Source organism: Lepidochelys kempii, chromosome 2, assembly GCF_965140265.1.
Source record: "Lepidochelys kempii isolate rLepKem1 chromosome 2, rLepKem1.hap2, whole genome shotgun sequence".
NCBI lineage: Eukaryota > Metazoa > Chordata > Testudines > Cheloniidae > Lepidochelys > Lepidochelys kempii.
The window spans coordinates 91790812-91814004 of NC_133257.1; the positions used below are offsets into that span (position 1 = coordinate 91790812).

The 23193-nt window shown below is 42.5% G+C and overlaps 1 protein-coding gene across 5 annotated transcripts in view; it reads right to left on the minus strand.

Annotated features, from left to right (window-relative positions):
• The window catches only part of PTPN2 (protein tyrosine phosphatase non-receptor type 2), a 58201-nt gene extending 35560 nt beyond the window's left edge, over positions 1–22641 (minus strand). For 2 of the 5 annotated variants that reach the window (XM_073331657.1, XM_073331656.1), the window contains exons 1-2: positions 22375–22640; positions 13253–13343 (exon numbers count right to left, since the gene is read on the minus strand). In XM_073331657.1, the coding sequence (XP_073187758.1) occupies positions 13253–13343; positions 22375–22443 (160 nt within the window). In that variant the 5' untranslated portion in view covers positions 22444–22640. Of the gene's footprint in view, positions 1–1721; positions 1847–2000; positions 2321–13252; positions 13344–22374 lie in introns of those variants that run through there. The other 3 variants (XM_073331660.1, XM_073331658.1, XM_073331659.1) reach the window with 3 other exon arrangements.
• Positions 22642–23193: the final 552 nt, after the last annotated feature.

A 23193-nucleotide genomic window follows, 5' to 3' on the forward strand; every position in this document is an offset into this window, starting at 1 on the left:
ATATTAATGAATTGTAGTTTTTCTTAAGCACAGATGGAACACTTTGTATTCATACATCTACGGTGCACAGTCATGTAATGAGGCTCCCCTAATCTGTATTCCTGAAAGAACAAAAATCCTTTCAAAAAAACAGTTAAAGTTACCAAATGCCAAAGTAATTATCACAAACCCAAGCACTTAAAAGGAAATGAATAGATAAGGCTAAGTTTTATACTGTCCACATATTACATTTTTTTTAAAAAAATATACAGAAATGCATCTCTCACCATGACAAAGATCTTAACTCTGATCCATGGATTGCTGAGAATTTTATTTATTTTGCATTGTATTTGTTAACTTGATTTCATGATTCACAAATGTAAATAACTACACTAGGTGCAAGGCACTGGAGAATTAAACCTCTGATGTCCAACTGGGCTACCCACTCACTAGAAAAAACTCCCATTCAAACCAATGAGGGAAAGATTGAGTCCAAAACCATGTACAACAAATCCTTAATAATTTGCCTACGTATAATCTATTTCTCTAAAACAGCTAGTGCATACGTTTTCAAAGAGATTTAATCACATAGAAAATGAGCTAGGGGTAAGCAAAGAATAAAACAGAAGTAAAATATTTCAAACCACAGTGATTTTAAGAGAACTTTAACAAGAACGATTTGATTTCCCTCCCCTCCCCCCCAACATTTTTTAGAAACATCCTCCTTTGTCTTCAGAGTTAATGTGGCAATTTTCAAGCCAAACCCCATTTTTCAAGCCAAAGTATAAAGCTATACAAAAGGAAGCTGACTGAAATCATAACTCTGGAGAGACTACTGCCTTTCCAAAATATACAAGAAGAGAGTCAAGATTGATGCAGAACCCTAATTTTGTAACTTTGATGTCCTCCAGATGGATTTTTTTTTAAATGAGAAAAAAGGAGGGACCTGACCCCATGGTACACATTTTATGAAGAGCCCCCAAGCATTGGGCTTCTCACCCCTTTCCCTCTATGCAATTGCCTACATCCATTGACCCTTGAGAGCACATTGCAGGCTCTTGGGGAGAGAAATGCACTGATGGTTGAGACCATTTTGGTTTGTTCTCTTCCTTGGCTTTGGCAAAGTTACTGGTTTAACTATGTTTGCATTAATATTTCTAGTATGTGGCAAAAGGACCTGGAGCTGTAGGTAGACTTTTAAAAAAAATTATATACCTCCATATGGAGGCTAAGACACATGTAAATTACAGATTTAAAGAGATACTATGTATGTTTTACACAAAATATGTATCCTTACATTATATTGCCTGGAAATAAAAATGTTAACCGATTTTCCTTTCCTGTATTGCTTTATTTTATCTGAAATATTTCTACTGGACAGAAACCAAGATCTTTGTAAATATTACATGTCATTTGCCAACAGGAAAAACTTAAGATCTTGTTATAGTAAATCACTCATTCAGATGCTAGTGTTCTCGGAAAGATGATGTCAGCAAGTACTGTTAACAGTTTAATCACTCTTCAACTGCTGTATCATTTCCAAATAGGAGATAAAAGACCCCAAAGAGGTTTCACACAGTAACGTGTGCACACAAGGTATTCAGCCTTACTTTTTAAAACACTACAAGACAGACAATAAATAAAATTAAAATTCCTCTCTGTAGAACATGGCGAAGAGAATCTTGGGGTTGGGGTAGTGGGAAACAATACCAAAATTTAAGTGCTATCCTATAAATACTCGCCTGTAATCCACCAGACAGAAATACATACAGTACAAGGATGCATTGATCCTATTCTTTCCACCAAAAAGAAGGTTCCTGGAAGACATTAGGACCTAGAAACCTCATGTGTGTCCTGGCTTGCTCTACTGAAATCAATTGAACAAGCCAATTTGAGAGTTAACGGTAATAATGTTTCCAGTTTGTAAATAATTTCCAGTTATTATTCATTCAATACTTGAACTGATTATATAAATAACAGAACTTTTACAGATTAAATTTAGTTTAAACAACCCCACTTACCTACAAATTTATTGTTAGCCATGCCAACAGAAATAGCTATGATGTAGGATTTCTAATATTTCTAAAACACACAAATTTTCCACGACAGAGTGTGCCATCAGAACAAAAAGTGGAAATCTTGAAAAATGCTTCTTATGCTGGTTCCCCTACTAAGAAGGCTTCTATACCCAGAAGAACAACGTCTGAAATTAACAACCTCTTCAGTTACTCACTTTAGGTGAAATCCTGGCATACTGAAGTCTATGACTAAATACCATTGTTTTTGATGGGGTCAGAATTTAATGTTTCACCTCTTTGTCCACTCTCGTATACATCAAATTGTTTGCATGTATTGAACAGCCAAGTGGAGGACTTACCTGACCTGCTGCTGTTCTTACAACCAATTAATGGGAAAGAGGTTTTTTTGAAAAAAAAAAAAAAAAAAGTTATGTTTCCAGAAATGAAAGCACAATAAGGCTTTTCAATAACCTTTGATAAAAGTTTAGCAAGCACGATTCCTGTTTCCTAAACATGGCACTATTAATAGCCAGGAGGATGAAATACTATTTACTGGATTAAAGAAAAAAAGTTCAAAAGAAAATGTGGGTGAAAAAGCCCTGAACCATCCAAATGGCCCAATCTGAGGCACCCTTGCAGACAACAAACCCTCCTCCCTCACACAATGAAATCCAAACTTGATCATTCCCAGCTCCTGATCATTCCCAACTCCAATATATTGTAAAATACAGTGCTAACAAGTTTCAGAGACTGGATAAAATAAAGGGAAGGCCGAGTGGTTTTCCCCCTTTGCACCATATTACCTCTTGCTGTAACTATCAATACTGACATGTTGCATAAATCAGAGTTTAGCCCATAATTTCAGTATAACTACTGCACAGAGTTCTGATTATATCATGCTATATTTGTACAGCATGATTTTCCAAATATTCCAAACATCCACAGATCCTCCAATTGATTTCACTGTAATTTGTGAAAGTCACTTCTGAAAAATCAGGCCACTAATTTTGAATCAGAATTTGTATCAGCTGTTATGTTTTGTTTTAGTTATTTTCTGATGCATCTTTTAGCTTATTCCTAAAGTGTTTATCATGGTAAACTATAAATATCAATCATAAAAATCAGAATTTGTATAAATTGTTAAACTCTACATCCACAGGATCCATCTCTAGCTCAATTTCTAACACTGACTGCACAGCTGAAATGCAATATGCCTATTCTTAGCATGACATCTTCCTGCTCTAACAATTAAGAATTGTGAAGGTGCTAACAGTAAATCTGAGATATAAAACTAAAATCACACTATAGAAGAACAATCCGAAGACTGACAGGACAGATAAGAATGTCCTTCAAATTCTTGTAAGAATTACAGCCACAAAAGTTGTTTTCCTTTTAACAATGTGTTTTCTGAGAAATGGTTTCATCTGTCAGGAAATGACTAGCTCTCAAACTGAACCCAGTGACATTTCAGATTAGCTTCCTCTTTCACTACCACCATACAGTCAAACTGCCCCTTTCTCTACTCTAGAGTAATTGTACTACCCATCAAATGTCAGAGTACATTTTTTCTATTAGCATCAGCAAAAACGAGTGTTATTTTTATAGCCTTTTCAAAGATAAGTTATTTATCCACCACAATTAGATGCATGCTAATAAAAAATAAATAAGCTAAAATATTTATGAAATTGTAGACAGTACAAAAATGAATACTTAAATATCTATTACAGGTTATATTTGAAGATTCACATGGATTTATGTTTTTGTTTTAACAGTTAACATGGACTATGTTACATATGTTTCCGTACAGAAGTTTAATTATCCTTGCTCTGTGAAAGGAGCAAATAATAAACTCAAGTGACATGAACCATGTTACAAAGCACACTGAAGGACTGCCACTAACTTCAGTGGGCTTCGATCAGGCCTGTAATACCTAAGGCAGTCAAGAACTTTTCTAAAAAAAGCTGTTGCTACTTTTTTAGCCTGTATATTGGAAGCATCTCAGCTGTAAATTTATGGGCAGACTTTAATTGGTTTCACTGTTCCTGTTTTCTGGGCATTACGGATTAGATGTGGCAATTTCATCGGACATTGTGAGACGGTTCTACCAGATTATTATCGTGGTTATCTAATCTGTAGTCCTTTTAGAAATTAGTAGTCTCTGTTCCCACTGCCCCACCACTCCACAGCATAGCTTTGCCATTTGATAGTGCAGATGGACCTCAGAAGCTCTCATCCCATAAGTGAGTCACATTTTTTAAGGATCACCATCTTGGAGGAATAAATGATAAAATTTTCAACTCTGAATGATTCGTGCCTCCCTAATAAAATAGTTAGATAGCTTCTAGAGAGCTATCAGCAAGCACAGGCAACTATTACCACCAATGTTACATTTAAACAAAGTTATAAGTATATTAAAGTTGCAAAGTCTAGGACTCAAAAGTTAGGATGTACCAGGATTAAGGATGCCAAGTAACCTTAATTCAGCATTCTTGTATGTAGGGGTTATGATCAGGTTGTGTACCCTGAGACTAAATTCCACAGCAGCAAACCCTAAATGCTATGGAATTTCGGGTTTACTGTCATGGAAATGTTCATTTATCCCAAACTCATGAAATACCGTTTATTGCCCCCACACATACGTGACTACCATCCCTTATTTGGGGATGTACTGAAGTTTATTAAAAACTTGTAAATACCATTTCAAACATTAACTGAAGTTTACAATAACTGTATGGTATACATAAGGGCAGTAGAAGTGTACATTTGAGAGAAAAATAGAGGGTAGGCTAAGGGAAGTGACGTTTCCCTAAGATATCCCTTAAAATAAACCATTGTCCCTTATTTTCCATATAACCAAGGTGCTCAGCTTTGCACGCGTGCTCGCATGCACACACACACCACTTACTGCTGATATTTGAAAATACTCATGGATGTAAAATTCAACAATGATTATTTTCAAAGGCAATTTATTTCATTATGCTCTCCTGGTGGCCGGCTCCAACTGCTGCAGCTCCTGCAGTGTTGTACAGGTGGCCCACCTCAGAACCTCCTTTCCTTCCTGCGTGCCAAAGAAGGGAGGAGCTTGTGGCTAGCTGCAGCAGCTCATCTCCTGGGCCTTAGTTGCTGTGCTGTTCTCCAGCTTCCTAGCCTACGTTTATCTCTCTTCCTACTCCCAGCTGGAAGCTCAACCCTGATCCCCTGCTGTTGCCTGGTTCCATGGAACAGTGCCATGTAATCCAGCTAATACCCTCATGGGAAAACTGCATCCTAAGAGGCAGCTGGAAGCAGGTCCTGCCAAGACAGGAAGAAAGAAAACAAGTCATAAGATGACTTGCTGCAGCAAAATAAATTTTGTGGTAGAAGTGCTGAATTCTATAGCATCTCAGAAAAAATTCCAGCCATGAAATCAGAGTCCAAGGGGCCTCAACAGATGAATACAGAAGAAGATCACATCCCTCAAATATACTGTCTCAGGCTCTCTAAATACCACTGTATTGGTCTGAACTCAGTATTTTTGCTGTTCTCTTTGCACCAGAGCTACAAATACTTAAAAATTAAAGCTCAAATTCTGGAGCAAAATTCTGCAATGAGGAGTGAATTCCCTGAGAACAGGGGAACACATGGGGCCTTTGGCAGACTCTTGCCCAGCACTATACATGGTTTTATGGCAAAGTCAGGAATACAACTCAGCTGTCATGAGCTCAAGCCTACTGGCTTAACTACAAGAGAATATCTTCTCTTCTTACAATCCTTTCATTCAGCATCAATCCAGTGTGCAAAATGAAGCATTGCTCTGTAGAACAAATATTTTGTGATAATGTAATTGAACACTATCATAATGCATACACACAAGAGGCCCAACTTAAGGGCATGATGCCTGAAGTCAATGGAAACAAGAATTTTTGCTGTAAGCTGGGGACTTATCAGTTGGAAGCGACAGAGGAGGAGAAAGACCTGGGTGAATTGGTTGATCACAGGATGACTATGAGCCATCAACGTGATGCAGCAGTGAAAAAGGCTAATGCATCAGGCAAGGTATTTCCAGTTGAGACAGGGAAGGGTTAGTACTAGGACTATCAAGCACTTACAAAAATTAATTGTGATTAATCACACTGTTAAACAACAATAGAATACCATTTATATAAATATTTTTGGATGTTTTCCACATTTTCAAATATACTGATTTCAATTACAAAGAATACAAAAACAATGAGGAGTCCGATGGCACCTTAAAGACTGGGCATAAGCTTTCGTGTGTAAAAAACCCACTTCTTCAGATGTGAAGAAGTGGGTTTTTTACCCACAAAAGCTTATGCCCAAATAAATTTTAGTCTCTAAGGTATCACCGGACTCCTCGTTTTTGTGGATACAGACTAACACTGCTACCCCTCTGATACTTGACAAAATACGAAGTGTACAGTGCTCACCTTACATTATAAATATTTGTACTGTAAAAACAGTATTTCAGTTCACTTATACAAGTACTGTAATGCAATCTTTATTATGAAAGTTGAACTTACAACTGTACAATTATGTACAAAAAATAACTGCACTCAAACATAAAACTTTAGAGCCTACAAGTCCACTCAGTCCTGCTTCTTGTTTAGCCAATTGCTCAGAAAAACTAGTTTGTTTACATTTGCAGGAGATAATGCTGCCCACTTCTTGTTTACAATGTCACCTGAAAATGAGAACAGGCGTTCTTATGGCACCGTTGTAGCTAGCACTCCAAGATATTTACGTGCCAAATGAGCGAAAGATTCAGCTGTCCCTTCATGCTTCAATCACCATTCCAGAGGACATGCGTCCATACTGAAGATGGGTTCTGCTCAATAATGATCCAAAGCAGTGCAGACCAATATATGTTCATTTTCATCATCTGAGTCAGATGCCACCAGCAGAAGGTTGATTTTCTTTTTTGGTGGTTCAGGTTTTATAATTTCTGCATTGGAGTGTTGCTCTTTTAAGACTTCTGAAAACATGCTCCACACCTTGTCCCTCTCAGATTTTGGAAGGCACTTCAGATTCTTAAACCTTGGGTCGAGTGCTGTAGCTATCTGTAGAAATCTTACATTGGTATCCTCTGTGCATTTTGTCAAACCTGCCATGAAAGTGTTCTTAAAATGAACATATGCTGGGTCATCATCAGAGACTGCTATAACATGAAATATATGGCAGAACGCAGGTGTAAAACAGAACAGGAGACATACAATTCTCCCCCAAGGAGTTGAGTCACAAATTTAATTAACACATTTTATTTTATTTTTTTTTTAAATGAGTGTCATCAGCATGGAAGCATGTCTTCTGGAATGGAGGTCAAAGCATGAAGGGACACACAAATGTTTAGCATTTCTGGCACGTAAATACCTTGCAATGCCAGCTACAAAAGTGCCATGCGAACATCGGTTCTCACTTTCAGGTGACTTTGTAAATAAGAAGTGGGCAGTATTATCTCCTGTAAATGGAAACGAACTTGTTTCTCTTAGCAATTGGCTGCACAAGAAGGAGGACTGAATGGACTCGTAGGCTCTGAAGTTCTACATTGTTTTGTTTTTGAGTGCAGCTATGTAACCAACAAATAAATAAATAAATCTGCATTTGTAAGTTGCACTTTCAGGATAAAGAGATTGCACGATAGTACTTGTATGAAGTGAAAAACACTTTTTTCCTTTTATCATTTTTACAATGCAAATACTTATAACAAAAAATATAAAGAGAGCACTGTACACTTTCTATTCTGTGTTGTAACTGAAATCAGTATATTTGAAAATGTGGAAAAACATCCTAAAGATTTAATAAGTTTCAATAGGGATTCTATTGTTTAACAGTGCGATTAAAACAGCGATTAATCGTGATTTTTTTTTTAATCATGATTAATTTTTTTGAATTAATCACATAGGTTAACTGCAATTAATTGACAGTCCTCGTTAGTACCATTATACTGATGAGACCTCATCTGGAATAGTGTGTGCAATTCTGGTCTCCCAGGTTTAAGAAAAATTAATTCAAACTAGAAAAGGTGCAGCAAAGGGCTACCAGGATGATTCTAGGTACTTTACGAGAGGAGACTCAAAGAGCTTGGCTTATTTAGCCTAACCAAAAGAAGGCTGAGGAGAGATATGATTGTTCTTATGGCCACATTGGCAAATAACCTAAATAACTCCCTTCCCTCCCTCGTATTTATCCCTCTGATGTGTTTTTAGAAAACAAACTGCCCATCAACAAGTTTAGACTCTAAATTAGGTGAAGGTTTCTAAACATCAGAGGAATGAAGGAATATGGAATAGCCTTCCAAGGGGAGCAGTGGGGGAAAAAGTCTAACTACTTTCAAGACTGAGCTTGGTAAGTTTAAGGAGGGGACTATATAATGGGACTGCCTACAATAGCATGTGACCCGTCGGGGACTGCTAGGAGCAAAAATCCCAAATGGCTGCCGACAGGACACTAGATGGGGAGAGCTCTGAATTATTACAGAGAATTCTTCCCCAGGTACCTGCCTGGTAGGTCTTGCCCACATGTTCAGGGTCTGATTGCCATATTTGGGGTTGGGAAGGAATTTTTTCCCAGATCAGACTGGCAGAGATGGTGGTGGTTTTTCATCTTCGTCTGCAGCACAGCGCAGGGTCACATGCAGGTTTAAACTAGTGTAAATTGTGAATTTTCTGTAACTTGAAGACTTTAAACCATGATTTGAGGATTTCAGTAACTTAGTCAGAGGTTAAGGGTCTATTTCAGGAGTGGGTGGGTGAGGTTCTGTGGCCGGCAACGTGCAGGTGGTCAGATTAGATGATCACTATGGTCCCAGTCTATGAAAGATCCCCTTTGACACTAATGAGCTTTGGATCAGGCACTAAGGTTGCACAGGCAACTTTAATGCTAGCATTTCCTTATTTTTTGAGTGCTTGACCTTATGGTCTTAATACTACATCTTTTAACCTAGTTTTTGCAGATAATTAACTACAAAAATTGAAAACTAAGTTCTGTTGTGCAGAACTACACTGTTCTACCCCCCATGGGTCATCAGCAGGGTTTAAACCCAGGACTTCCAGATCCACAGCACAGACCTCTACAGCTTGAGTTAAAAGAGAAACTGATTGAAGATTTATCCTCTGCGGAGCAGCTACGTTAGAAGTATGAACACACATAGCCAGCAGTTCACACACTATTTGCTAGACAGCAGTGGAATACTGGGACTCAGAACTCCTCAGTTCTATTCCTGGCTCTGGAGAGTCTAACTGCTACAAACAGCACAATCTAACACACCGTTAGCATATACATTTTGAAAGATAGTGCAGTGGTGGCTGAGACTTGAGTCTGATATACCAGTTCTACCAGAACTGGACCTGTGCAACCTCCTGGTTATCCCATCTGTGAAAAGGGAAAAATGTGTGCCTTCCTCCTCAGGGAAGCTTGTGGAGCCTTGCTCAGTAACAAGGTCTGTAAGGCCACAGTATTAATACCATTCTCACCTTGGGTTCTATCTCACCACTCCTTTGCCTAGGCCAAAGGGGTGGCTGTTGCATCCCTCTGAAGTTCTAGTTCTGTAGGGTATGGGAACATACCCAGAGCAGATGGAAAGTCAATAAGACCCAAGAGTATTGTCAGTCAGAATGCAGGAAGGTGTGTGGGGCCTGGTAGTGTCTTCAGTACAGATGCAATGTTCAGAGATTTTAGTAGCAAGCTTCTAACAGGCTCTATGGGGCACATCCAAATATTGTTCAAAGACTTGTAACTTGGCCAAAGCTTGGTGGATTTTCACAGCTACAGGAAAAGGCATCTCTGACTTCAGAACAACATCTCTGATTAATTTTGAATTCCTGCTCCAATCCACGGAAGCAGTGGAACTTTTCAAAGAAAGGGGGGGGGGAGAAAAAGTCAACTCTCTATTCTTCCTCACTTCATCCGTCCAAGTGGTTAAGTTGGGTTGCTGATGCTTACCAGAAAAATTCAGCATGAGACAGAGACCAAGCATAGAACAGTTAAAGTTAATAGTTAAAGTTAGGCAAAGATATACGCAACTAAAAACAGAAGCTTATTTTAAGAAGTGTTGTTACGTCATACCTATAGAACCTGCTACTAAGTCCATAAAGATTAATGTTTTATTATTAGTATTTTACACCTGTATTCACTTTTCATCCAGATATTTCAAAGCACAAAGAAAAATATCCTCATTTTTACAGATTGAGAAATTGAGGCTGAGATATTTACCAAATTTACCATTGCAGCCACTGATTTTAGTTGCCTAAATCTAAGACATTTTGGGCCTAATTTTGAGACATGTTGACCACTTGCAGTTATCACTCACTTCAACTGGAAATGCAGGAACTCAGTGCTTCTCAAAAATAAAACCCCAGGTATGTCAGATTGGGCTCTCAAAATCAGTTCTGGCCCAAGTGACTTATTCACAATGTGGCTTTGGCTAAGTGGCGGAACTGGAAACAGAAAATGAGTTTCCAGATCTGCAGGCTCATGGTCTAGTCACTAGCCATGATGCCTTTTGAGTCTTCTTTGCCATTCTGAGAAACCAAACATTAAAATAGGGGGCATAAACCATTAACCTATTTTGTGTACAATATTTAGAGAGCCTCTAGACTTGGTTCCCAAAGAAGTAGCATTAAGACTTGTCTTGTTCCTTCTGAACAAGTGTTATGATAGCAGACTCTGATTAGGTAACAGGTTTTGATTAAACCATCAATATTTTTACATAGCAGATAAACCTAAGACACGAGCACTCTCAGTGATATGGCATAGAAAAAGTTACAGAACTATTTCAGATAAGTTCTTTGGAAGAGATGCCTATATTTAAGGGTTTGGCATGACAATTTAAAAAAAAATAAATAAATTTAAGGCCACTAATTCTGCCAGATGAAAACATGTATTATAAATGTTGTTAAAAGATTGATCAATGCTAATTCGAATAGATCAACAACCAAGTTCTCAGAGGAAATGCCCTAAAAATATTTTGGCAAGCAACACAGGGCTTCTGTATGAGACACAAAATAAGAATGGATAAATATTTGGGGGGGGGGGGGAAGAGAATCAGATTTAAATCAAAGAACAAACAAACCTATTTTAAATAACATTTGAAAATCTGACAACCTACATTAAGGCCTTAACTTAGCATACTCTATTAAAATCATTTAAATTAAATTTTAAAAAAAACTCATCTTCAAGTGATGCCAAAAGGTTTAAAGAAAGTCAAAACACTGAACCAATGAAAGTCACTGGCCAAGTACCTGGAACTAGAATTTGTTGAAGTGCAAAACCTGCTTTTGACAGCAGCAGCCTTTTCTGCAAGGGCAAAAATAATGTTTTCTATATTTGTTTATTCCACTAGTTCAATTAACAGTTCATTTAACACTGAGAAACTGACTGGGAGATGGAAAAGCAGGAAAACTTATTTTTCTCTTCCAATTTATGAATAAATACTAGGTCAGAGAGGTTGAGCTCTACTAGTCCTAAAGTCTTGAAAAATATTGTGACCAGAAACATTCAATTCACTATCTACAGACCAGAATTCCTTTGCTTAATAAATCAGTTTTAATTTATCAATAAATGTTTTCCATTTATTGTTTTCTTATGTATCCAACACAGTTAAGGTAGCTTTATTTAACTAATAAAAACAATTTTAAAATGCTGGTTTTGTGCATTGTAATTTAATTCCAATTTCCATCCAAATGCAGCTTGACAATTCACAAGTAATACAATGAATCACCTAGTAAATAAGAAATATCATTCACCATTTTCTAACATAATAAAAAGTGTAAAAATTTAAGAATCTGTAACAAACCTTTATAAACTCCATAAGTATTTAAATAAAGGGGCACAGCTATAGTGTATCCTCAAAATTAGAACAAAGAAGTAGCTGCCAGAGTTTCCAGCCAATAAAAGCAGAAGCAGCCAAAGCAGTGACTCCTGTATTGGAATGAGGGGGTAAAATGGGGCACAGCCAGGGTCACCATTCTCCCAGCATTCCCTTGGATCCAGAACTGTACAAGGGATAGCATAAATAACATTTAAATAAAAGATTGACTCACTCTCTTGGCACTAAGACCCAGGTGGTGCTGTGCCTTGCCGTCCCTCACCCCCATGTGATCCAACCTTGGGGGGAAACTACAGAGAGACTCCAGCAAGTAAGAACAGAAGCAGCCTATTCAGGGATTTCTGGACATTCGGAGACATTTCTATATATGGCTGGACTTTCTCCATCCTGTACTGATTGGGTGCTTGATCCAACCCCCCCGCCCCATCTTTTTTCTCCTGCCCAGTTCCCCTCAATCCCTTTCCCTTTAACTAATCCCCTCCTAAGCACCCATCTCTCACACAGCCCCAAAAAAGAAACATGGCACTAACATGACATCAGCCAACATGTTTACTCTGCTTGTCTGTTCTACCCCCTTAACCCACACTCTGCCTGTCTTGTCTATTTAGATTGTAAATTCTTTGGGGGCAGGGACCACTCTGTTTGTACAGTGCCTAGCACAATGGGGCCCTGTTCTTGGTTGGTCCTTAAGAACTACTGTATTAAACATGATTAATTATAGAAACCAATGAAAATCAACCTCTCTTTAGGAAAATAAGTACAAATGCAAAACAAGATGGAAATTGTTCATTTAAATCGTGATTAGAATCAGTGATTTAAAATTGGTCCACCTTGCTTGCTCACATACATTTATATATTTGTACACAGTATTTATAACTACCAACCCGCATGTCACTAATCACTGTAACAGTGTATTACAAGGATCGGCAACCTTCGGCCCGCGGCCTGCCAGAGTAAGCCCCCTGGTGGGCCGGACTGGTTTGTTTTCCTGCCGCGTCCACAGGTTTGACGGATTGCAGCTCCCAGTGGCAGTGGTTCACTGCTCCAGGCCAATGGGGGCTGCAGGAAGTGGCGGCCAGCACATCCCTCAGCCTGCATTGCTTCCCGCAGCCCCCATTGGCCTGGAGCAGTGAACCGCAGCCAGTGGGGCTGCGATCCGTCAAACCTGCGGACACAGCAGGAAAACAAACCGGTCCAGCCTGCCAGGGGGCTTACTCTGGCAGGCTGCAGGCCAAAGGTTGCTGATCCCTTTTATAGAAGGGCCAAATCTTATATTATTAAAAAACAGATACTTCTCAAAGCAAATCATTTGAGGTTATAGTGTTCATAAATAAGAATCTCTTTGAAAAGGAAAAAAGTGAGTAACAAATCTAGAGACAAAACTGTTTCATTTTGGATTTAATTACACGGAGCAAAGGATATATATACTTACATGGGCTGACATCTCTGTATCTATTTCGATTTCTGTTTTCTGGATATTTTGCAACTCTATGAGGATAGTCATTGGATTTACGCCGAATTTCCTTAAAATTACAAAAATAGAGTTTAGTAATCTCCTCAATTCACTCTGAGGAACATTCTGCACAGCAAAAAAAAGTATTTTAAAAAATCATATTATAGTTTATCAAGGTTCACCTTTGCTCAGGACTTCATTTGTGCCTGGCATTTAGAACTATCAGCTTCTTACACTACTCTAGTCAGTTAACACTGCACAAACAGCATAGACAATTTGGTGAGTATTTCACATGACATGAAACAAGGGAGGATAAAGGATTTGGCATGGCTATGCTCTTTGCATATGTCTTCATATGGTGTCTCCCATGCCAAAATGGGACTTAAATAGGTCTAATACTGTTTTACAAAATATTCCCTCTGGACCATGAAGTGCCTGTGAAATCCAATACAGCTCCTCTCTTTTGTCAAGACGGATAGTGCTTGGCGATTTCAGCATCAAACAGATAACTCTGAGTTATCTCCTGATTTGTAGCTGTGGTAACAACCGTGGGACTATTCCAGTGGTCTGATAACTCACACAGCTGACCACATCCAGGGTCTGTTTGGAATGGAACAAAGGCAATTAACTCCATCAGTGAGAGGTCATGACACACCATCCCAAGAACAGCAAGGGATATATTTTGAGGGTCTGCTCTCAGAAGTTCCTGGAACAAGTACATTTCCAGAGTGTTCTGAGAGACAATACTATTTAACAGACTAAAAGAATGGCGAAGTATGATAATGTGAAGGGATGGAGAAAGGGTTTTAGCGATCAGCCCTTGACTAATGACAGTGGCTTCTAAATACAGAATTTCAGAAACGTAGGGCTGGAAGAGACCTTGAGGGTCCATTCAGTCCAGCCCCCTCCACTGAGGCAGGCCCTAGTATACCTAAATCATCTCTGACAGGCGTTTGTCTAACCTGTTCTTAAAAATCTTCAATGATGCGGATTCCACAGCCTCCCTTGGTAACCTATTCCAGCACTTAACTTTCCTTAAAAGTTAGATATTAGGAAAAAACTTACTAACCCACATCCTCCTTGTTGCAGATTAAGCTTATTATTTCTTGTCCTACCTTCAGTGGACATGGAGAACAATTGATCCTCATCCTCTCTATAACAGCCCTTAATATATTGGAGACTTATCAGGTCACCCCTACAGTCTTTTTTTTCCAGAAGAAATATGCTCACTTGTTTAAACCTTTCCTCATAGGTCATGTTTTCTAAATCTTTTATCATTTTTGTTGCTCTCCAATTTTTCCACATCTTTCTTAAAGTGAAGTGTCCGAAATTGGATACACTACTCCAGCTGAAGCCTTCAGCCTGAAGCTGAAGGATGAGGCTTTCTTCCGGCAGCTCACGGAAGCTACTAGATCGCATGCCCTGATTCTCATGGGTGACTTTAATTTTCCTGATATCTGCTGGGAGAGCAATACAGCGGTGCATAGACAATCCAGAAAGTTTTTGGAAAGCGTAGGGGACAATTTCCTGGCGCAAGTGCTAGAGGAGCCAACTAGGGGGGGCGCTTTTCTTGACCTGCTGCTCACAAACCGGGTAGAATTAGTGGGGGAAGCAAAAGTGGATGGGAATCTGGGAGGCAGTGACCATGAGTTGGTTGAGTTCAGGATCCTGACGCAGGGAAGAAAGGTAAGCAGCAGGATACGGATCCCGGACTTCAGGAAAGCAGACTTCGACTCCCTCAGGGAATGGATGGCCAGGATCCCCTGGGGGACTAACTTGAAGGGGAAAGGAGTCTAGGAGAGCTGGCTGTATTTCAAGGAATCCCTGTTGAGGTTACAGGGACAAACCATCCCAATGAGTCGAAAGAATAGTAAATATGGCAGGCGACCAGCTTGGCTTAATGGTGAAATCCTAGCGGATCCTAAACATAAAAAAGAAGCTTACAAGAAGTGGAAGGTTGGACATATGACCAGGGAAGAGTATAAAAATATTGCTCGGGCATGTAGGAATGATATCAGGAGGGCCAAATCGCACCTGGAGCTGCAGCTAGCCAGAGATGTCAAGAGTAACAAGAAGGGTTTCTTCAGGTATGTTGGCAACAAGAAGAAAGCCAAGGAATGTGTGGGCCCCTTACTGAATGAGGGAGGCAACCTAGTGACAGAGGATGTGGAAAAAGCTAATGTACTCAATGCTTTTTTTGCCTCTGTTTTCACTAACAAGGTCAGCTCCCAGACTGCTGCGCTGGGCATCACAAAATGGGGAAGAGATGGCCAGCCCTCTGTGGAGATAGAGGTGGTTAGGGACTATTTAGAAAAGCTGGACGTGCACAAGTCCATGGGGCCGGATGAGTTGCATCCGAGAGTGCTGAAGGAATTGGCGGCTGTGATTGCAGAGCCATTGGCCATTATCTTTGAAAACTCGTGGCGAACGGGGGAAGTCCCGGATGACTGGAAAAAGGCTAATGTAGTGCCAATCTTTAAAAAAGGGAAGAAGGAGGATCCTGGGAACTACAGGCCAGTCAGCCTCACCTCAGTCCCTGGAAAAATCATGGAGCAGGTCCTCAAAGAATCAATCCTGAAGCACTTGCATGAGAGGAAAGTGATCAGGAATAGCCAGCATGGATTCACCAAGGGAAGGTCATGCCTGACTAATCTAATCGCCTTTTATGATGAGATTACTGGTTCTGTGGATGAAGGGAAAGCAGTGCATGTATTGTTTCTTGACTTTAGCAAAGCTTTTGACACGGTCTCCCACAGTATTCTTGTCAGCAAGTTAAGGAAGTATGGGCTGGATGAATGCACTATAAGGTGGGTAGAAAGCTGGCTAGATTGTCGGGCTCAACGGGTAGTGATCAATGGCTCCATGTCTAGTTGGCAGCCGGTATCAAGCGGAGTGCCCCAAGGGTCGGTCCTGGGGCCGGTTTTGTTCAGTATCTTCATAAATGATCTGGAGGATGGTGTGGATTGCACTCTCAGCAAATTTGCGGATGATACTAAACTGGGAGGAGTGGTAGATACGCTGGAGGGGAGGGATAGGATACAGAAGGACCTAGACAAATTGGAGGATTGGGCCAAAAGAAATCTGATGAGGTTCAATAAGGATAAGTGCAGGGTCCTGCACTTAGGACGGAAGAACCCAATGCACAGCTACAGACTAGGGACCAAATGGCTAGGCAGCAGTTCTGCGGAAAAGGACCTAGGGGTGACAGTGGACGAGAAGCTGGATATGAGTCAGCAGTGTGCCCTTGTTGCCAAGAAGGCCAATGGCATTTTGGGATGTATAAGTAGGGGCATAGCGAGCAGATCGAGGGACGTGATCGTTCCCCTCTATTCGACATTGGTGAGGCCTCATCTGGAGTACTGTGTCCAGTTTTGGGCCCCACACTTCAAGAAGGATGTGGATAAATTGGAGAGAGTCCAGCGAAGGGCAACGAAAATGATTAGGGGACTGGAACACATGAGTTATGAGGAGAGGCTGAGGGAGCTGGGATTGTTTAGCCTGCAGAAGAGAAGAATGAGGGGGGATTTGATAGCTGCTTTCAACTACCTGAAAGGGGGTTCCAAAGAGGATGGCTCTAGACTGTTCTCAATGGTAGCAGATGACAGAACGAGGAGTAATGGTCTCAAGTTGCAGTGGGGGAGGTTTAGATTGGATATTAGGAAAAACTTTTTCACTAAGAGGGTGGTGAAACACTGGAATGCTTTACCTAGGGAGGTGGTAGAATCTCCTTCCTTAGAGGTTTTTATGGTCAGGCTTGACAAAGCCTTGGCTGGGATGATTTTACTGGGAATTGGTCCTGCTTCGAGCAGGGGGTTGGACTAGATGATCTTCTGGGGTCCCTTCCAACCCTGATATTCTATGATTCTATGATTCCCAGTACTGAGTAGAATGGGACAAATATTTCCCATGATTTCCATATAATACTCCTGTTAATATACCCAGAAAACTCCATCACACTGTTGGCCCATATTCAATTTGTGATCCACCTTTTCAGCAGTACTATCACCTAGCCAGTTACTTCCGATTTTGAAGTGTAGTACTCTGCCCTTGTCTTTTCCCAATTTCGTCTTGTGGATTTCAGACCGATTCTCTATTTTATAAAGTCATTTTGAATTCTAACCCGGTCCTCCCAAGTGCTAGCAACCCCTCCCATCTTAGTGCCATCTGCAAATTTTATAAGTATACTCTTCACTACATTAGCCAAGTCATAATGAAAATGTGGAACAAGTACCCGGCCAAGGACAGACCTCTGTGGGACCCCACTGAATTTTTCCTCCCAATATGACAGTGATCCATTGATTACTTCTTTGAGTACAGCCTTTCAACCAGATATGAACCCACCTTATAATAATTTCAGCTAGAACACATTTCCCTAGGTTGCTTATAACAATGTCATGGAAGACCAGATACATCATGCCTACTGCTCCCTCCCCTCCACATCTACTAAGCCAGGAATCATGACAAAGAAAGAAATTAAGTTGATCTCATGATTTATCCTTGAAATCTATGCTGGCTATTTCTTATAACGGTATTATCCCCTAGGTGCTTACAAAAATTGTTTAATAACTTGTTCCAGGTATGGAAGTTGGGGAACAAAGAGGACCTAGGGTATAAACTGGTCAGCCTTTTTTAAAAGAAAGGTAAGATGTCTGCCCTTCTCCAGTCCTCCGGGATCTCCCCTGTCCTCCATGAATTCTCGAAGACAACTGTTAACAGTTCCAAGATTCCTTTAAGTACACCCAGTGAACTTTGTCAGGCCTCCCAACTTAAATATATCTAATTTAGCTAAAATATTCAATCTGTTCTTTCCCTATTCTGGCTTGTTGTTAACACTAACTGTGTTAAGCATCTGGTCACAACTAACCTTTAAATAAAGTCTGAAGCAAAAGAGGCATTAAATTCTTCAGGCCTTCTTGATATCCATTATTAGACCTGCTATTTAGTCTCACTAAACAGTGGGCTACACTTTCCTTCATCCTCCTCTTGCTCCTCAGTAATAAGAGATTCTGTAAATGTATGTCTTTCATGTCCTTTGCTAGGTGTAACTCATTTTGTACCTTAGCCTTTCTGATTTTGTCCCTATATGCTTGTCCTATTCATCTGTATTCATCCTTAGCAATTTGTCCACGCTTCTATTTTTTTTTTTTAACTCCTGGGGGAATTCTGCACCCCTGCACAATGCAGAATTTGCGCAAATTTCACGTTTCCACTATAGAAGTGGGGCTGTAGAGCTGCTGGCAGCCATTAGGGGATGCTAGACTCTGCAGAGCCCAGCTCTCCAGATTGTAGTGAGTGGAGTGCCCAGTCTGGTAGGGATGGAGGCTCTGCACACTCTGGCTGCCTGGCTTTATCCTCATCCGCCCCAGGACAGGAAAGAACCCAGGAGACCCGGCTCTTGCAAAGGGTGAGAAAGGGCAGGGCAGCACCACACCACATCCCACACCACAACAGTAAAGAAGCTTGGGTGGGGAAGAGTAAAGGCTCTGAGGGGAGGAAGGAGGGTGTCTGGGCTCTGGGGATGCCCTGCAGCTGAGTTCTGAGGGGGGGAAGGGGTGCCCCACAGTTGGGCTCTGGGGGGAGCAGGTACGGGTGTCTGGGTTGGAGGGTGCCCCATGGCTTGGCTCTGGGGGGCCCCAGGCAGCTCCCTCAACAGCAGTACCCCTCAACTGGAACTGGGTTGTCATAGGGTTGGTTTTTTTAAACTCTCTATTCCTGAGGGAATTTTTTTTTTTTTAAATCTGTATTGTTGACAGGTAGTTTAAAATAAATTAACAAAATTGAAACTGGAATGATTATGTTGTGTTATTTTGACAAATAAACTACATAGAATTTTAAAATATTATGCGCATAATTTTTAGGTGCATAATTCCCCCAAGAGTAACTTTTGTAAGATTCCCTTTGATTTCTGATGATTAAAGAGCTCTTGATGGAGCCACATGGGCCTCTTACTATTCTTCCCATCTTTCCTCCTCTTCTGGTTAGTCTCCTATATGTCTTTAATATAGGGGTGGGCAAACTATAGCCCAGGGGCTGCATCCGGCCCTTCAGACATTTTAATGTGTCCCTTGAGCTCCCGCCAGGGAGCAGGGTCCGTGGGCTTGCCCAGCTCTGTGCATCCTGTGGCGCCGTGTGGCTCCTGGAAGCAGCAGCATGTCCCCTCTCCAGCTCCTACATGCAGGAGCAGCCAAGAGACTCCACACGCTGCCCCCACAGATCCCACTGGCCGGGAACCATGGCCATTGGAGGCTGCAGGGGCAGTGTCTGCAGACAGGGCAGCGTGCAGAGCTGCCTGGCTGCGCCTCAGCATAGGAGCCGGAGCAGGGGACATGTTTCTGCTTCTGGGAGCTGCTTGAGGTGAGCACCGCTGGGAGCCTGCACCCCCTCCCAAGCCCCATCCCTGCCCTGATCCCTCTCCTGCCCTCTGAACCCCTTGGTCCAGCCTGGTGCATCCTCCAACACCCCAAACCCTCATCTCAGAGCCCTCACCCACATACACCTCCACCCCCAATTTCGTGAGCATTCATGGCCTGCCATACAATTTCCGTATCTAATGCGATGCTCGGGCCAGAAAGTTTGCCCACCCCTGCTTTAATATCTCTAAGTGCCAGCTCTCCTGACTTTTTCCTTTAGATGTTCTTCCCAAGAACTTACCTACCAGTTTTCTGAGTTTGTTGAAGTCTGGCTTTTTGAAATTTATTGTCTTTATTCTGCTACTCTCATTCCTCCCTCTCCCTAGGAATCATTGATTCTATCACTTTCACCCAAATTGCCTTCTACCTTCAGATTCACAACCCGTTTCTCCCTGTTGGTCAGAATCAAGTCTAAGATGCCTGCCTCCTCGGCTTACTTCCTCCACTGTCTGAAACAAGAAATTCTACCAACGTGTTCCAAGACCTATTATAAGCTGTATCTGTGCCATTCCCCAGCTTCATCCTCCAAGGCCAGCTTCATCTAATACAGACAAATAGAAAAGATGGCTAGAGTGCCAGGCATCTGCTGAGTTTGACTAACTGTGACAGAGACCTTTTTGTAGTCTTTCTGTACTTGTATCTGAGAAGACAAAGAAAAGTTTTACACTGTACAATAGCACCTTGTCAAGTCTTCTCTCCTTCCTTCACATCAGTGATGCTGCTACTTCTGACAATAAACGTCCCACAGGACTCAAAAAATATTCTCCCCTTTTTTTCTCTCCAGCAATGCCACTGCAGAGGTCCCGACTATTCTTTGCCTTGACTATTATAATCTCCTCATGGGCTTCCCTCAATCTACCATCTGCATCATCCTCATTGCAAAAAAGCTCCACTCTCGTCAAATCTCTTCAAATTGTCTTCACTGTTCTTCCTGAAAACAGGTATAATCAGAGAGGATTTCTATGGCACTATAATCTAAAATGAACTTGGATCCTGTTGTTAGATATGAATATTGTCACTTTTATTGAAATATCATTACATATAAACAAATTAATCATTTATGCATTAAAAATCTGTGAGGTAAGTGTTGTGGAGTTTCCCATAATAAATAAATATATTATTCTCTTTTTTTTTTTTTTAAAGTGTCTCTCTTAAAAAGTTTAGTGCACATTTTAAATTGTATACACATAGCTTACTGACAATTTTGGAGCAACTCAACCTACAAGAGATACAAGAGTTAAAAACAACAAAAGTATCCAAAAGAAACCTCTCATCGGAATGCATTACTTTAAGCTCTTCTCTCTCAGTATGCATGTTTACATACAAAACCCTCTGATTTGCCACAGAGGTTAAACCAGCAAGGGATACGACTACAATGACCCAAAATCTGTTGGAGGAGAGTTTCTCGACAAACACTGGCAAGTCCATGGAATTGGAGAACTCACTCTACAAGGAAGGAGACCCCACCTTTTTTCGCCTATTGAATTTTTCCTCGAGAATTTCCTGAGCATAACTTGCAGTCTTCCTTGCATCTATATGGGGAGGCTTGCACTAGCGCTCTCCCAGCACTGTAAGAAAACCACCCCCACAAGGGGAGTAGCTCCCAGAGCTGGGTGCACTGTCTACACTGGCATTTTACAGCACTGAAACATGCAGCACTTAGGAGGATGTGCGTGTGTTTTTTCACACCCCTGAGCAAGAAAGTTGTAGTGCTGTAAAGTCGCTGTGTAGACAAGGCTTTAGATTAGTCACATTCACTTGGTGCTGCTTATTCCTCCTTTGTAAAACAGGCCTAACATCTAATAACTCTGTGGGGTGTGATGCCAGCTAGATGAGCAACGTTTGTAAAGCTATTTTATAAAACCTTAACTCGAAGGATAGGAGTGCAAATTATTAATCACTACTATTTTGGCAAAAATAGATGTAGTAGCTCTGACTCAGGTGACCCAACACATGAAAGGCAGTTACTACACATCATGCAACTTCTGGTGACATAACATGTGAAGTGGTCTTGCCATTAGATCTTCACAAGCAATTAACGCTGCCAGAATATTGGCGCTAGGCTGCGAACGAGGGACTAGCAGGAATGCCCCAGCACCACTGCAAAGCTGGCAGCCGCCGCAGCCCTCTGCTCCCTCGGGAGTATCTCACAGATATTGCTTTATCCGCCTGCAGAACGACACCCAGGACGAGAGGTGTCCGCAGCGTGCGAAGGGCAGAGGGGAGGCCGGAGGAGCAGCCTGACAAACACACTGAGGCACGGCTTCAGCAGGCAGCGCCCCAGAGGCCGGACTAGGAAGCGGGGGCGTCGGCAGGCGAGAACTCATCGTTGCGCGTGCGCATTTTCAATTCTGCTCTACCCGCACTTCATTCAACACGCGCCTCATCCACTCACCCCCACCCCTCGTACTTGACGCACGCGTGCTCCCAACAGCCCTGTGCACCTCCTCCCCTCTCCTCACAGAGCATGCGCGCTTCCACGGCGCTCCTCTCCCCCAGCCCCTTCTCGGGGCATGCGCAGTGTCTCCCGGCGGCTTGGTGCTGGCGCTACCGCGCGCACCTGAAATCAAACCGTGGCCCAACGACTTCCGTTTCCCAGCCTAAGACAAGAGCCTCGCGTGCCGCCCAGAGCCGCCTGTCTCTCCCTCCCCTCCCCCAGCCCTCGATAAAGGGAGTCCCTTGTTCACTCACAAAGTAGCGAGCCTGCCAGTCGTTAGCAGTGTCGATCTCCTGGAACTCCTGCTCTATGGAGGCTGCCATGGTCGCGGCCGGAGCGAGGGTGGCCGCTGGAGTCCTGCAGGCTCATAACCTCTCGCTCGCTCGCTCCGCCCAGAGCACGAGCGGCGGCGAGCGCAAGTCCCAACTCGCCGCGCGCTCCGTCTTTGCCTGCCTCACGGTCCGCCGCGGCTCGCTAGTCGCCACCGCCGCCGTCATGCGCATGCGCGGTCGCAGCCAACCAGCCTCCGCCTAGCTGGGGCAGTCGAAACCCCACCCCAGGGAAAGCACCTGGGTTGACGTCACGATACGTTCTGGGCCGGGGTGGGGTGGGACAACGCACAGGTGGGGAGGGGGTGGGACCGCCAGGGGGCTCCCTGCCCGCCCCGCTGTGAGTGGGGGAGAACGGCGGGGGGAGAGGTTGCGGAAGGACCAGAGCCCCGCCCCTCTCCGCCTGTACCGCGGCCGGGGTCTCCGCTCGTCCGCTGGGCTCGGAGTCCTGAGACGCCTGACTGGCTGACCAACCCCCACCAGCGAAGGCGGCGCGGCGGCTGCCCAAGGGCGCGCGCGCTGGCGCTCGCGCTGGATAATGCTCAACCGCCAAACAGCGGAACGTGCCGAGCGAGCGGCGCCCGCGTCACCTTAACTCTGCCCTGTGGGAACGCGGCTCAGGCCCGGCCCCACGTGTGCCCACTGCCTTTGCCGGCAGGGCGTGTCCCCCAGGGAGCACAGCAAGGGGCCACTAGCGCAAAGTCAAAAACCTCTTTGCTGCGGCGGGGAGCCATTTGAGTGAGC